Source organism: Mus musculus, chromosome 11, assembly GCF_000001635.26.
Source record: "Mus musculus strain C57BL/6J chromosome 11, GRCm38.p6 C57BL/6J".
Lineage (NCBI taxonomy): Eukaryota > Metazoa > Chordata > Mammalia > Rodentia > Muridae > Mus > Mus musculus.
The window spans coordinates 41,972,524-41,986,030 of record NC_000077.6 but is presented as its reverse complement, the minus strand read 5'-3'; the positions used below and the strand labels follow the sequence as shown (position 1 = coordinate 41,986,030).

At 35.4% G+C, this 13,507-nt stretch overlaps 1 protein-coding gene across 5 annotated transcripts in view; it reads left to right on the top strand.

Moving 5' to 3' along the window:
* Positions 1–13,507, top strand: part of Gabrg2 (gamma-aminobutyric acid (GABA) A receptor, subunit gamma 2) — a 90,668-nt gene that overhangs the window by 14,827 nt on the left and 62,334 nt on the right. For all 5 annotated transcript variants that reach the window (NM_001362655.1, NM_001362656.1, NM_177408.7 and 2 more), the window contains 2 exons: positions 9,345–9,496; positions 11,137–11,204. In NM_001362655.1, the coding sequence (NP_001349584.1) occupies positions 9,345–9,496; positions 11,137–11,204 (220 nt within the window). The remainder of the gene's footprint in view (positions 1–9,344; positions 9,497–11,136; positions 11,205–13,507) is intronic.

Sequence of the window (13,507 nt, the reverse complement as noted above, 5' to 3'; positions counted from 1 at the left end):
AGGTTGAAAAAATCTAAATCTGTAAATCATCACTTTTGAAATTCAGCCACTCTCATGATTTCACAACCTTAACTGACATGTGGCAATTTACATATTGCATATGAATTTTATACTTTTGATTTATTTCATTTTAATTACAGCACATGTAGTGCATGTGTGTGTGTGTGAATACATAAGTGTAGGAGTATGTGTGTGCATTTTAGTGTGAATACAGGTGACATAGATGCCAGAGGTATAGGTATTCCTGGAGTTGGGAGTTACAGGCTGTTGTGAGCTAACCAATGTGGGTGCTGGGATCTGAGTCAGACCATCTGGAAGAGTACTATTTTCTCATAACCAGGGAAACATATCTCTACCCCATTATTTACTGGACTTTTTAAAAAATTCCAAGTGCTAGTAGTTCAGTGTAATTTTCTAGCCTCGAGACATTCATTTAAAATATTGAAAAATAAATATTAGGTCACTTTTCATAATAGAAGACAGTTAGCTATGAAGTAATTACAATAGAACCAGAATAATGTTACTTTGTTTTATTACATGATTTTTTATCTATCAGAAAAGTTGATTTTGTTATTGCTCTCTTTACAAAGTAGATTAGCAAACTTAAAACAATAGTTGAATGCCAATTACAGACAACTATTTATCAAATATGATTATATATGCTAAAAGAATATTAAAAACACTGAAACTTTTTATATATCTGCTTAATGTCTTTTGATACTATGTCTAAAGGACATTAAGAGAAAACTAACTTATGGATTTTTAACTAATTTTACAAATAACATATGCTATTATTGATGCATTCAATATTTTTAAATGATGTTATATGGACATGTTAGCAAATGCCAGGCACTTGGGTGATTTTGGAAAAATGCTGTTGAGGTCAGAAATAGCTAATGTGAGTCTAACTGTCCTGTGTCTAACTTTTGTGGTTAATTAGTTTATTTTAAACTGATTTTGTTGTGAAATGAAATGTAAATAAGTGCACAAGGTGAAAATAGAAATTGAATATTGCACAATGAAGCAAAAAATTTGTGTTTTAACAAGCAACTCTGGAAAGAAAATATTGTTCAAAGTCCAGGAAATACCTTCAGCTATTTGCTACTCTTTCTTCTCTTCCTTGCCTCTAATGAACTGCTGTCTACATGTTAACATTGCACATACCTTATCCTGCATTAAACTTTACATCAAATTTGTATGTATATGTTTGTATGTGCATCATATTTTGTTTAGATTTCTATTTTTTGAGTTTATTTTGTTGCAAGTACCCACACCTAGTTAACTTTATTGACATCGAGGTTTTCATTACATGACATTGACACCAATTCATTACATGTACATAGCACATTTTCTGAAATAATTCTACTATCAATTTGGGTTATGTTCATTTCTGTCTACGGATCAATACAAGCATGGGTCTACAGATGTCTTTATGCATGAATTTAAGAATGAGTATCTCTATTTTTCTGGAATGAAACTTCAGATGGAATGGCTGTATTATAGGATGTACAGATGCACATGACAGACAGATAATAGCAAACCGTTTTCCTCATACAGGTGTATTAAATATAAATACTCTGTGTCATTGCATATTTTGGTGGGGGGAGTTTAAGCAAAATAAAAACAAACCATGACAAGAGGGCTGTCTCAGAGCAAATGAATGATGGTAGCAATCCTAAAACACCATATAACTGTTCTATAACTGTGGAGATTCATTGTTCTTTGTGAGTATAGAGGTTGTGTTCATACTTGAGTCTATCACCTTCTCCTATATTCCAATAGTCATCTGCTTTTTGTGAAGCAGATATGTTGTGGGATGCTAATTCCAATTTGGAATTTAATGGAGGGCAAACAATTAAGCTAAAAACCTAGGCATAGTTCAGCATCCAGCTGGAGTTATTGGCTTTCTGTGCATCATCCTCCATGAAACATACAGGGAGACTTTCCATGGGTATTTAGAAAGTAAGCATCCTCTCTTTTAAAGCAAACTTTTGTAAATGTTCATTCCTTCGAAGACTTAAAACAGGGGAGCAGAAAAAGAAAGAGCTGTCCACACCTTGTGACCACATGATCAAAGCAAATTTTTGTTTGATAGCATGCAGGAAAATTGGAAGAGACAAAGATAAAGAGTCTAGTTTGTGGTGGTGTTTCATTTATATTTTTTTGAGACAAGTTTTCATTATGTAACCCGTGTATAACCCAGAATTCTTACACATTCTGGGACTGCTTCATATTCATGGCAGTCTTCCTGCATGGATTCTCATGTGCTGAGAAAATAGACATAAACAACCATGTTAAGCCTGAACCTGTGTTTTTAATTCACAATTTAAAACTGCTTTAATGCTCATGGAAGTCCATCCTGCCTCTGCCATTATAATTATTTGTTTTCCTGTTTTCCAAATTAATGTGGAGGTTCTGACACTTGTCTTTAAGATTCATTTCAGCTAGTGAAATTTATTTGTGATAGATTGTTAATAAATATTTTTTATTTTATGTGCTGGACTGTATGTGTGATAATTGATTGAGACAAATAGACATACTTATTGACAAATACAAACCTAATTCACAAAACTGAGCTGTATATGACCTAAGAACATCATTCTAAGCTGGGTAATATGCTCTCAGAATAATCTACATGCATGTATGCTTTTTTAAAATCCATTCATTGGTCAATTCTTAGCAATAACTATGAAGGCCAGCTAGATATTCACCCAGGAAACAGACAAATGCATAGACTATTGAAGGCTCTACAAATGGAAATGCTGCTGTTTTGAGTCCTCTATTCGTGAAAGCCAAGATATCTTCCAAGAGCTCCAGTTAGTCTAGAAAATAGTATTGATCAAAGATCCCAGCGCTATGTCCTGATTCTTCTGCACTCTCATATGATCTCACTGCCTCTAGTCCAAGAGGTTGTGAATCGTCTACAAAATCCTCCCTCTTCAGATATATCCTCTAGCTCATTCAATTGTCTGGTTTTATATGAGAATGCTGCTTTCCAAACACAACACAAGTTGAAATGCAGCAGCTGATCACATCCATTAACTGAAATTGCAAGCTTTACTGTTATTCCCCAGCAAGGGCACATCCAGTCATTGTTGTCTACAATGTCAAGTTTACAAAATTTGAACTTTATTAACTTTGTGCTGAGGGTTCCATATTGTTCACTGGATTCAGTTATAGCCTAATTTATCCTCCTAAGTGAAAATGAGCTGGGACTATCATTTATCTTTTTGTTGTCTTCTTGATGACTACACATAGAGCAGCAGTTCTCATTGCTGGGTTGCGACCTTTGAGGAGATTGAATGACCTTTTCATAGGGTCACGTAAGACATTTGGAAAACACAAGTATTTATATTACAATTGATAACATAGCAAAATTACAGTGATAAAGCAACAAGAAAAATAATTTTATGATTGGGGGTCACGGCATGATGAGGAACTGCATTGAAGGGTCATAGCATTAGGAAGTTTGAGAACCACTGCAATAGAGAATTCTCTTATCCTAATTATTTCTCAAAGCCTTGCAGCACCTAGAAATATATATTATGCTTTGGTAAATCAAAGTGCCTACTGATAATGATGAATGTGTATAATGATTTGTGAAGATAGCAGTTACAGGAGAAACCATGCTTAGAACATGAAGGAGAGACACATTGAGGTTTTTTGAAGTTTTTTTTTTTCTATAACACTGTGAATATTTAATAGTATCTATATTTGCTATTGTTATTTCTATGATAAAAACCAAGTATGCAACCATCAACACACCCTGTTTATACATAAGCTAACAGTTATCAGTGGATAACAGTTTAACAGTGGATCACTTAAATATCCCCATTCAAATTCCCAGAGGCTTTGCAAACCCAGCGGTGGTAGTATATGACTGAGGTCATCCTCTGTCTTGAAAGATAAAATTAAAAGAACAAATCCCCACTGTACAAAACTTTTTAGTATAAATTATTCAAAGTTGTCACTTTTCTGAAATATATGACCTGCCTGTGAGATATATAATGATATGCAAAACATTGTGCATATAAATCATTGTGTCTATAAAATAAATCTGAAACCAGTACCAACATAGCACTAGTGCACTGACTTCTAAACTACTCTAGCATGTGGGCTTAAAGTATTTAAGCATAAAAATAAATGAGATTCCCTTTATTATGTTATTTGAATACATTGCCTATATGAGAGAAATAAAAATATAGAGTACATTTATGAGGCAGAGAATATGAATGGATTTAAATATCAGCTCATTTAAGCAACAAATGGAGTTTAATTCTTGTCTTAACTGTCTGCTCTTGCTGGGCATGGTGGCGCATGCTTTTAATCCCAGTACTTGGGAGGCAGAGGCAGGAGGATTTCTGCATTCAAGGCCAGCCTGGTCTGCAGAGTGAGCTCCTGGACAGCCAAGGCTACACAGAGAAACCCTGTCTCAAAACGAAACAAAACAAAACAAAACAAACAAAAAAACTGTTTGCTCTTTTATGCTGCGTATTTATTTAACCTAGAGCTGTAATAAATCTATTAGAATATGGCATAGATAAATATATAAAACTCCTTATAATAACTATTTGTTGACAGCAAACATTCCAAATATATACCAAAATCAAATATTTAGAATCTTTTATGTGATTGTTTTATTTTATTTATTTTTTTATTTTTTGACTTACTTTTTTATTAGATATTTTCATTATTTACATTTCAAATGTTATCCCCTTTCCTAGTTTCCCCTCCAAAAATCCCCTATCCCATCCCCCCGCCTCTGCTCCCCAACCCACCCACTCCTGCTTCCTGGCCCTGGCATTCCCCTATACTGGAGCATCGAACCTTCACAGGACCAAGAGCCTCTCCTCCCATTGATGACCGACTTTTATGTAATTGTAACTGTACTTTCTTTTTTACAAGTCCCACCCTTTCATAAATAACACATTATTAGTTTTAAAATGAGATAATGTTTATAATTATGGCTTAGTTCAAACTATGTGTAAATTTGCAAGAACAGAAATAAAAATGAATCCTGTGATTTACAACATGGAGACACAGATTCAAATGAGTGAGGCAAATTGGGAACAGAAATCTATTACGTTCCAATGATTATGGAATTTTATGAAGAACCTCACTTAATATGATAGATGGATCTTAGAGTTCAGCATTTCTAGAAGATCCACTGAGGCTGTTTATGCTACAACTCTTGCTTAAAGAACATTACAGCAACCACTGTAGCATTTCACAAATGAGAAGACCAAAGGTTTATGGACATGTTCCACACCATTCAGGTGGATTTTTTTAAATTAGGATAATTAATTTAAGAATAACTTTGATTGCATTTCTTATCCTTTTATTAGGATTTTTTTCTTAATTAAAAGACACCACAAAGAGTACAAACTCTAAATAATTCCCAGGGGACTCTAATTGGACCCTGAACTTAGATTTTCAAGTAAGTTTATGTTTGCTTTCAAACCACACAACAGTTAAATGAATTTTCTTAAATCATTCTGAGTCTCTTAGTGTCCATACATGCTCTCAATTTCCCAAGGCGCCTCAGTTATTGGTCAGACATTATCATAGCCCATCTGTAAATACAGAAGCCCCACCTCCAAAGTCCAGAAGAAACAGTCTACCGTGATGAGGGAAATCGGTTGCTTTATTTTTTTCAGACAAATCTGGAAATGATCCCAGATCATGCATCATCCCCTTTCATTTAGATCTCAGCTGGCAGAGCTGCAGAGACGCTAAATCTCATTTACTTATAATATAGGGGCTCATTATTTTTCTTCCTGGAAAACATCTGTTTTTAGGTCTTCTGAAGTAATCTTAGGTAAATGACTTCAAGCAGCATTTACGGACTCAGGCTTTAGTTACAGGTTCCGAGCTGTTATGCTGACCCAGCACTGCTCACCTTATTTTAATACTTGTGATGGGCCTGAATACTAAATAACCATCTTATTCCTATACACTGTAATATGAGCATTGATAATGTCTCATGCTCAAAGTTTAAAAACTTTGATTTGCCAAGTTTGAGTAGACAATCTCAGGTGACAAATTGAAAATTAATATAAAGGGCAGACCAGATATTTCTGACTTCTAAATATATGTTCTTAATTTCCCTGTTGTATTTTAACTCTTCATGTTTATTTGGGCATTTTGAAGTATGGAAATAACACTGCCACTGATACATTTATTCTAAATAACCAATTAGGTTTTGTTTTAGCAATTGATAGGAAAGTGATAATAGTGGGAAAATTATTAGTTACACTCAGTGTAACATCCTTTCTTATAATTACGTGTATTTATGTTTATATTAAATGATTTTTTTTGATCCTAGATGATAGACAATAAAAGTAATATTAATATGGTACCACTGTACTAAAAGCACTCATTTGTTACTATGAAAAGTTTCTAAAAGTACAAGGCATATAAAATCACAAGATAAGCATCATCTTATATTACAGAAAAGAGGATCCATCCATATATCTGAAATGGAAAGAGAGAGGGTGGGGATTTAAAAGGCACTTACACTTTTGCGTGAGTAGTTATGGTAATAAAATACTATCATGATTACATTTGATGAACCAAACATATTCTTTCTTCATAAACTAAATAACTTAAATTTTTTTCCCTGCTAAAAAGCCTTCCCCTTTCACACTAGTAAGATCTGGGTCATAGGATTAGAACTCCATTAGGCAGTGCTTAGCAGTGCTTTGGTGAAATGAGGCTTTGAAACCCAGAGGCAATTTCCTATCAAAGAGCTGGTCAAGGCTGCAGTGAGGTCTTTCTTTGGAGAGCTGGTTGAAATACTGCCAGCGTATCTGATTCAGTATAGATACTCTAGAATGAAGGCTTGCCTGAAGATCCTATCCTCATTAAAGTACAAAATGTAAAATGGAATCTTTGGTATGTTATTGTAAAAATACTTTATTTCAATCAGGATTTCTTCCCCTCTGTGACCATTTAGCTCCCAGATAAAAGACACCCACAACCTTTATATATAATAAATTTTAATCAGCTTTTTCCATGTACTTTATTATTTTTATGTTTTGTTTTATAACTTCATATGGGAATATATCATATTTATATCTCTTTCATGCTTCCAAAAGCATTATTAGTTGAGAATGTTATATATGTATACAATAATATATGATCATATTCACACATCTTTTCACTTTTTACTCACGCTGGAGCCTCCACCAACACATCCATTCTCCTCCCCACTTCATTTTCTCTTCTTTTTTCTAAATGAAATTCTCTACTAAGTCTAATTAGTTTTCCCATATGCTCATGAATATGAGACTGTCCACTGGAGAGTAGACAGCATACTAGTGGCCACCTCACCAAACAACAATCCATTCTTCCCCAGCAATTATCAATGGACATAAGCACCTCAGTACCTCAGAGCTTCATGGGGTGCTCCACACTCTATTTTGGCTGGCTGGTTTCTCTATAGGTACCCAGAGACTCTGTGGATTCAGGATAGTCATAACCATGCCGTTTCCTGAAGAACACATTCCACAGCACACCTTCATGTCCTCCAGTCTTGACATTCTTTTAATCTCCTCTTCTGTGATATGCCCTGAGCCTTAGCAAGTTCGGGTGCATTAGGGTGGGGAAGGTTGTTAACAGGTATGTTGTGCTCACAGCAAAACACTCCTAAATTGTTGAACAGTTGTGAATTTTGGCACTAACAATGTGTACTGGGAAGAAAAGCTTCTCTGGACAAAGTTGGGAGCAGCCTAGGTCTTGTAGGTGTAAACATAATCTTTATGAAACAGTCTGACAGTTTATAAAAATAACAGCATCAGGTTCCGCTCTAGGGTCTATGACTTCACCAGGAGTAGAACAGAATAATGGTACCAGGCTTGACTTCCCTTCTGGAGGAAAAGACTGCAAATCAATCAGAAGGCATGGAGTTGCCACACAATAGTAACCAACAACACAGGTGCATTAGTTGCACCATTAGACCTATCTTGCCTGGCAGATCAATATTGCACTATGCAACATTCAGTGATAGGTGTCTGCCACCTAGCCCCAGGACTCTAGCTTGGTTCCCCAGCAACCACATGCTAGAACAGACTATCCCAGGTTGTTTGCTGACCTTTCCTCAAGTACTCACCTCCACACTTGTGCCATGACACACTTTCCTACCCCCAATTAAAGAATTTCAAATAAATAAATATAATAAAAATTTTTAAAAATGTGATCTTTTCAAAGTTGCAATCTACTGTCTAAAACTACCAATTCTATACCATAATTAGAAGATTAAAACTAAATCTAAGACTGGGGTGTGAATCTTTATATGTTAACTTTCCACAATCCTCCAATTTCATCCTAAAGTACAGATTTCTGGAGTGCTGATAGTAGTGAAAGGAAAAGGTTGACAAGAACTTACATTTTCCTTGACCTTGAAAATAACAACAAAATTTTGCCTATGGAAAAGGAAGGGCTAGAACATGTGATAGGCAAGATAAAAATCAGGAGACTCGATTCATCTTCCAAATACATTCCACACTTCTATACTGACTATAAAGAACTTCTCAACACATATCAGCATATAATGCAGAAAGCATATAGTCCTGTGACTATTTGATATGTCAAAACAATGAATTTTATTCACATGACTACAGTGTACCCAGCATCTCTGTGAGATTCCAGCTTAGTTAAGATAGCTGTGACGACGACGGGTGAATTAAAGTCTGCTGCTACATTTTTCTTCATTGTACCAGTTTCTTAACAAAAGATAAATGGTTGGCTCTAGCCATCAGTACAAGAAAGTGGAGAAAATACACATCATGTAGCCTGAGGACAGAAAAGGCAGTAAGCCTGAACTCTCCTCAGTGGCTCAATTGGGGGAGGAGGGGCTGCTCTGAACACTGGGAGTTGGGAGCGAATCTAATTATCACTCTCTTATGTTCATTAATAGGTCGGAATAAGTTAACTTCTCAAAGGAGCAAGGAGACATTACAATGTTGTGGCTGAATTATTAGGCTGCATTATAATAACTTAAATATTATGTTCACAATTTTTTAAATGTCCTTTATGAGGCTGGGCAGGTTGGGAGAGATGAACATCAAATACGGAAAGGCAAAAATTAAAGATAACACATGGCTTATTTATAGATGGGAGGATATTTATAGAGGGGAGGGTAGAACACCCTGGAAAACTGGAGGAAATATTTTAATCTCCGTCTGCACAGTTTAGTTGATTAGATTAACCATTAGGTAAGCCCTTTGCTGTTTTTCTACATTGGTAAAGTCCTGCCTCATTTCTCCTTTATTCTGGCTTGTTTATAGTAGAAGCCAACTCAGGAGTCATCTATGTGTTTGACGACCATTATTTTGTTTTCTTAGCTTCACAAGCCAAAAGTCAGATGATGACTATGAAGATTACGCTTCTAATAAAACATGGGTGTTGACTCCAAAAGTTCCAGAGGGTGATGTCACTGTCATCTTAAACAACCTGCTGGAAGGGTATGACAACAAACTTCGACCTGACATCGGAGGTATGAGGAGGTTGTGGAGTCTGTGCTGTAGAAAGGGATGTACCAGCACTAGCTGCTCAGTTAGAATGACATGTTGGTATTTTTCTAGAGCCAAAAATTTTAATTTATATTCCTACAATTTTAATATAGAGAAAAGGCAAGATGGGCAGTGGTACCACACATCTTATTTCTAGCACTAGAGAGCCAGAGCTGGCCAATCTCTTGAGTTTGAGACCAACCTGGTCTACAGAGTGAGTTCTAGGACAGACAGGGCTATACTGAGAAACACTCTCTTGAAAATAAACAAAACAAAACAAAAAACCAATAACATACACCCACACATACATACACAAACACACACACACACACATGCACACACAAGAAACAGAAGAAATGACATATAAAAGGCAGTCAAGGTTGGGATTGTAATGGTGAAACTTAAAAGCTTCTAGATAGTTTTCTAGATCAAAGATTTTATAAAAAATATCACCTTCTTATGAAATGGCTCCAGAGGGAAAAGAAAGAAAGGTGAAGAATAGCAGAGAAGATGTTGGGTACATTCACTTATAGAACAACCATCTGAAAATTTCAGTGGCCTTAGCCATATGCATTATTTGGCACCACGCTGCCAGAAGGGCTAACCTACGTTAAGCCAAACTGGGCTGACAGTCTACAAAATCGGCACTCAAGTTAGGAGAATAGTAAGAGAAAAGAAGGAGAGAGAAAGTGGAATATCATAAGGCTTAATGTTGGATTTTGAATTGGCACATTCACTTTTGTATAGATATTGTCTGTCTAAGGTTTGCCAGCCCCAAAGTCAAGAGACAAGGAAGTAACCTCACTCACAGGAGGGAAAGGGTGTGGATGTCAGTGTTGATGAAGAGTTCTGTCTGCCATAGAGATCTTGGGCATGGTACTTTCAAGGAAAATGAATAAAGATGAGACAAATGGGCTTGAATTTAAGCCCAGAACCAACTCATGTATCTTCTGCTCATGAAATGTTAACTTAAAATAGATCATGCTCATTCGATCTTGAATGTTATAACACATATTTCTTTTTTAAAAATATTAGTTCTGTATAACAAATTGGTGTGAAACAGTTTCCATATAGTTTCTTATACTTTCTACACAGTTGCAGCATACAGTAGGTCATTGGGGAAGATTTTGATTCGTTATTGGCTCGAGATGCATGAAGGGGAAGTGATAATAAATGCATAAACAAGAATACTGTTGCTTTGGTCTACTTTGGACTTCTAGAACTTTGATTCCCTATCACTCATTAATCACTTTCCTATGTGCATCAATCAAGAGTGGTCAGGAATCACAAACAGCTTCCGGAGCCTGGGGGGGGGGCGGGGGGGGGTTGGGGATTGGGAGGAGAAAGTGAGGAAAACCAGGAGAACTGAGAGAACATTGCAGAAAAGCAAACAGAAAGAAACATCTCTTGATTTCTACTACACTTGTTTTTTTTTAAACAACTTGATTAAAAGAAGATATTTCTTTGAAAACAAAAATTATTATGAAAATGTGAAGTATTGACTAGTACTAAATTAGTTGTGAATAAATCACTTCTAGTGAGTCAGGCTAAAAAAAGCAGACAAAATGAATACAATTTTGTTCCTGGAAAAAACAAACACACATCCCTGTAATTTTCCTTGCAGTGAAACCAACATTAATTCATACAGATATGTATGTGAACAGCATTGGTCCAGTGAATGCTATCAATATGGTGAGTTACAGAATTTAATTGTCTATATTTAGCTTAGAAATAAGCACTATATTTTTTGAAGGGAATGAAGATTTTGAAAAGAAAAGACAATATTACATTATATGATACTGTTTAGAATCAAATATAGTTTGATATGAAATTAATGTGTATAATTGTGATATAATGTTGATCCAAAAATACATATGAAATATGTCTTCTTTTTAGAAGCTTGATGGTTTAGAAATAATAGTTTGGTTCAAATTAGAAATATTTCTCAGAGCACATACTGTATATTTATATTTTCAACCCAAATCTGAATTGAAAAACTAGATTGAACATCTAATATACTATAATGAAATAAATATATAATATATTTTATTATAAATAATATGGTAAATTATAGTAAAAACATAAATTCAGCTATATTGGTATAGCAGAAAGTTATTATTTCAATGCCATGCCTTATACCGTAACATATATAACAACACAATAAATTATAGTGATGTTATGAATTAAACCTAGTATTTACCATGATAGAATAAATGTATTTTATGCTGTATTGTTATGTTCAGAAACACAGAGAGGATGACATAAACTTACAGTTACTCTCATTACTTACATAATCATTAAAGTAATCTCAGATGTTACAACCTGAGTATTTGGACCAAACTGTAAATATTTAAAGATAGTCTTATGTAATAATTTAGCATTGTCTGTGTTGGAAGTGTGTTCAAATGTAGAGCTTAGCTTCTGGTCAGAATGAGGCTCTTTGGGAACTTCCCTTAGTTTTGTGAAACGTGGTTTTTACTGTCATTTTTTGGAGCTAAAATATGTCTAGATTTATTGCATCATTTTATTTTTTTAGCTCAGCATTAATTAGTTGAAAAATAGTTCATGAAATTTGTTGTTTACCCAATACGTAAAAATTTCAGACAGAAGCAATTTTGGGTTAAAAATTTTGTAGGTGGGATGGTGTCCCCATCCCTCCAGTGGGTTTCTGTCTGAATACTGGAGGTGGTCTCTTCAGGTTTTACATCCCACTGTTGGACATTTTAGCTAAGATCACCCACCCTGAGTCCTGGGATCCTCTCATATCCCAGGTCTCTGGGACTTTGTTTCTCCTCAATCCCAGCCCTGGCAGCTGCATCTTTCCATTCATTCTCCTGGTCCTCTGGACCTCTCTGCTGACTACCCTCTTAGAGACAAAGGGGAAAGGGAATAGAGAAAAGAACTCTGTAAGGGGAAATGGGATGAGGATTATGGATATGAATAAATAAAATAATTAATTAATGTAATTTTAAAAAAGGATTTTGAACTGAGAAATAACCTGTGTGCAAAGTGCAGGGTATAAGCAGTGGCCTGTAGTCTGTCACAGTGAGACCCAGGAGCATGTGGTACAGGTGAAAGGATTGCAGAACAGTGTTCATGCAGCAATATCCGTGCATCCTGATGTTGCATGTAGTAGTGATAAACCACGCCTGCCCTAGGTGCCTCATGCTTTGCGACCTACAATGGAGTATGGGATACCAGATAAATAAGGAGGCCCTTTTGAGTTTTCCATATTCTAAGAATTCTAAGTCGTTTTCATTTGTTCTGCTTTTCCTGTTTTAGATCAATCTGACTGAAGTCAGTATATAAAGCAGTGAAAAGTACAGGAATGGTTGTTTGGAACCATGATGCTGCTGCATAATTTAAGATGTCATTCATTGTTATAAGAGCCAGTTCTTTGGATTATAGATGTACAGTGGTTTATTAAATGAGTGGACAAGTGAAAAACACACAGTCAGAAACTGACCCAAAGGAAGGATTTCTGAAGTGCTGAAGAATCACAAAAACTAAAACCAACAAATAAACAAAAGCAACAACAAAAACCACACAAAATGTCAGCAAGATTTTGTTTTTCATTAAAAACTCTCATACTGATGACAAAGTCAAAATGCTAAGACAAGTATCCGGGACCTTGAAGGTGGACCCTTGTATTAGGGTTAGTTTTTCTTTTGTAAAAAGAGGGGTAACAAAGCACAACTAATAAAGAAGGATTTCCTCGGGATTGCCTATGAATGTGGCAGCCTCACCAGACCCACTGTTTTCTAATTCTAGCCCTGCAGGTCTAAATGTCACACAGTACTTGCCTGTCTTTGTCTGAAGTCACCCACCTTATATTTGATAGGCTCTTATAGTGAATTGTTATGTTCACCTGTCATTATTACATTTAAGAATATGCTTCATGAGAGAGATTAATTCAGCGTAAGAATCACTACCAATGTCTTAATAAAATAACTTTATTCTAATCCACTCATAAATAAAAGTATTGCATAGCTAAG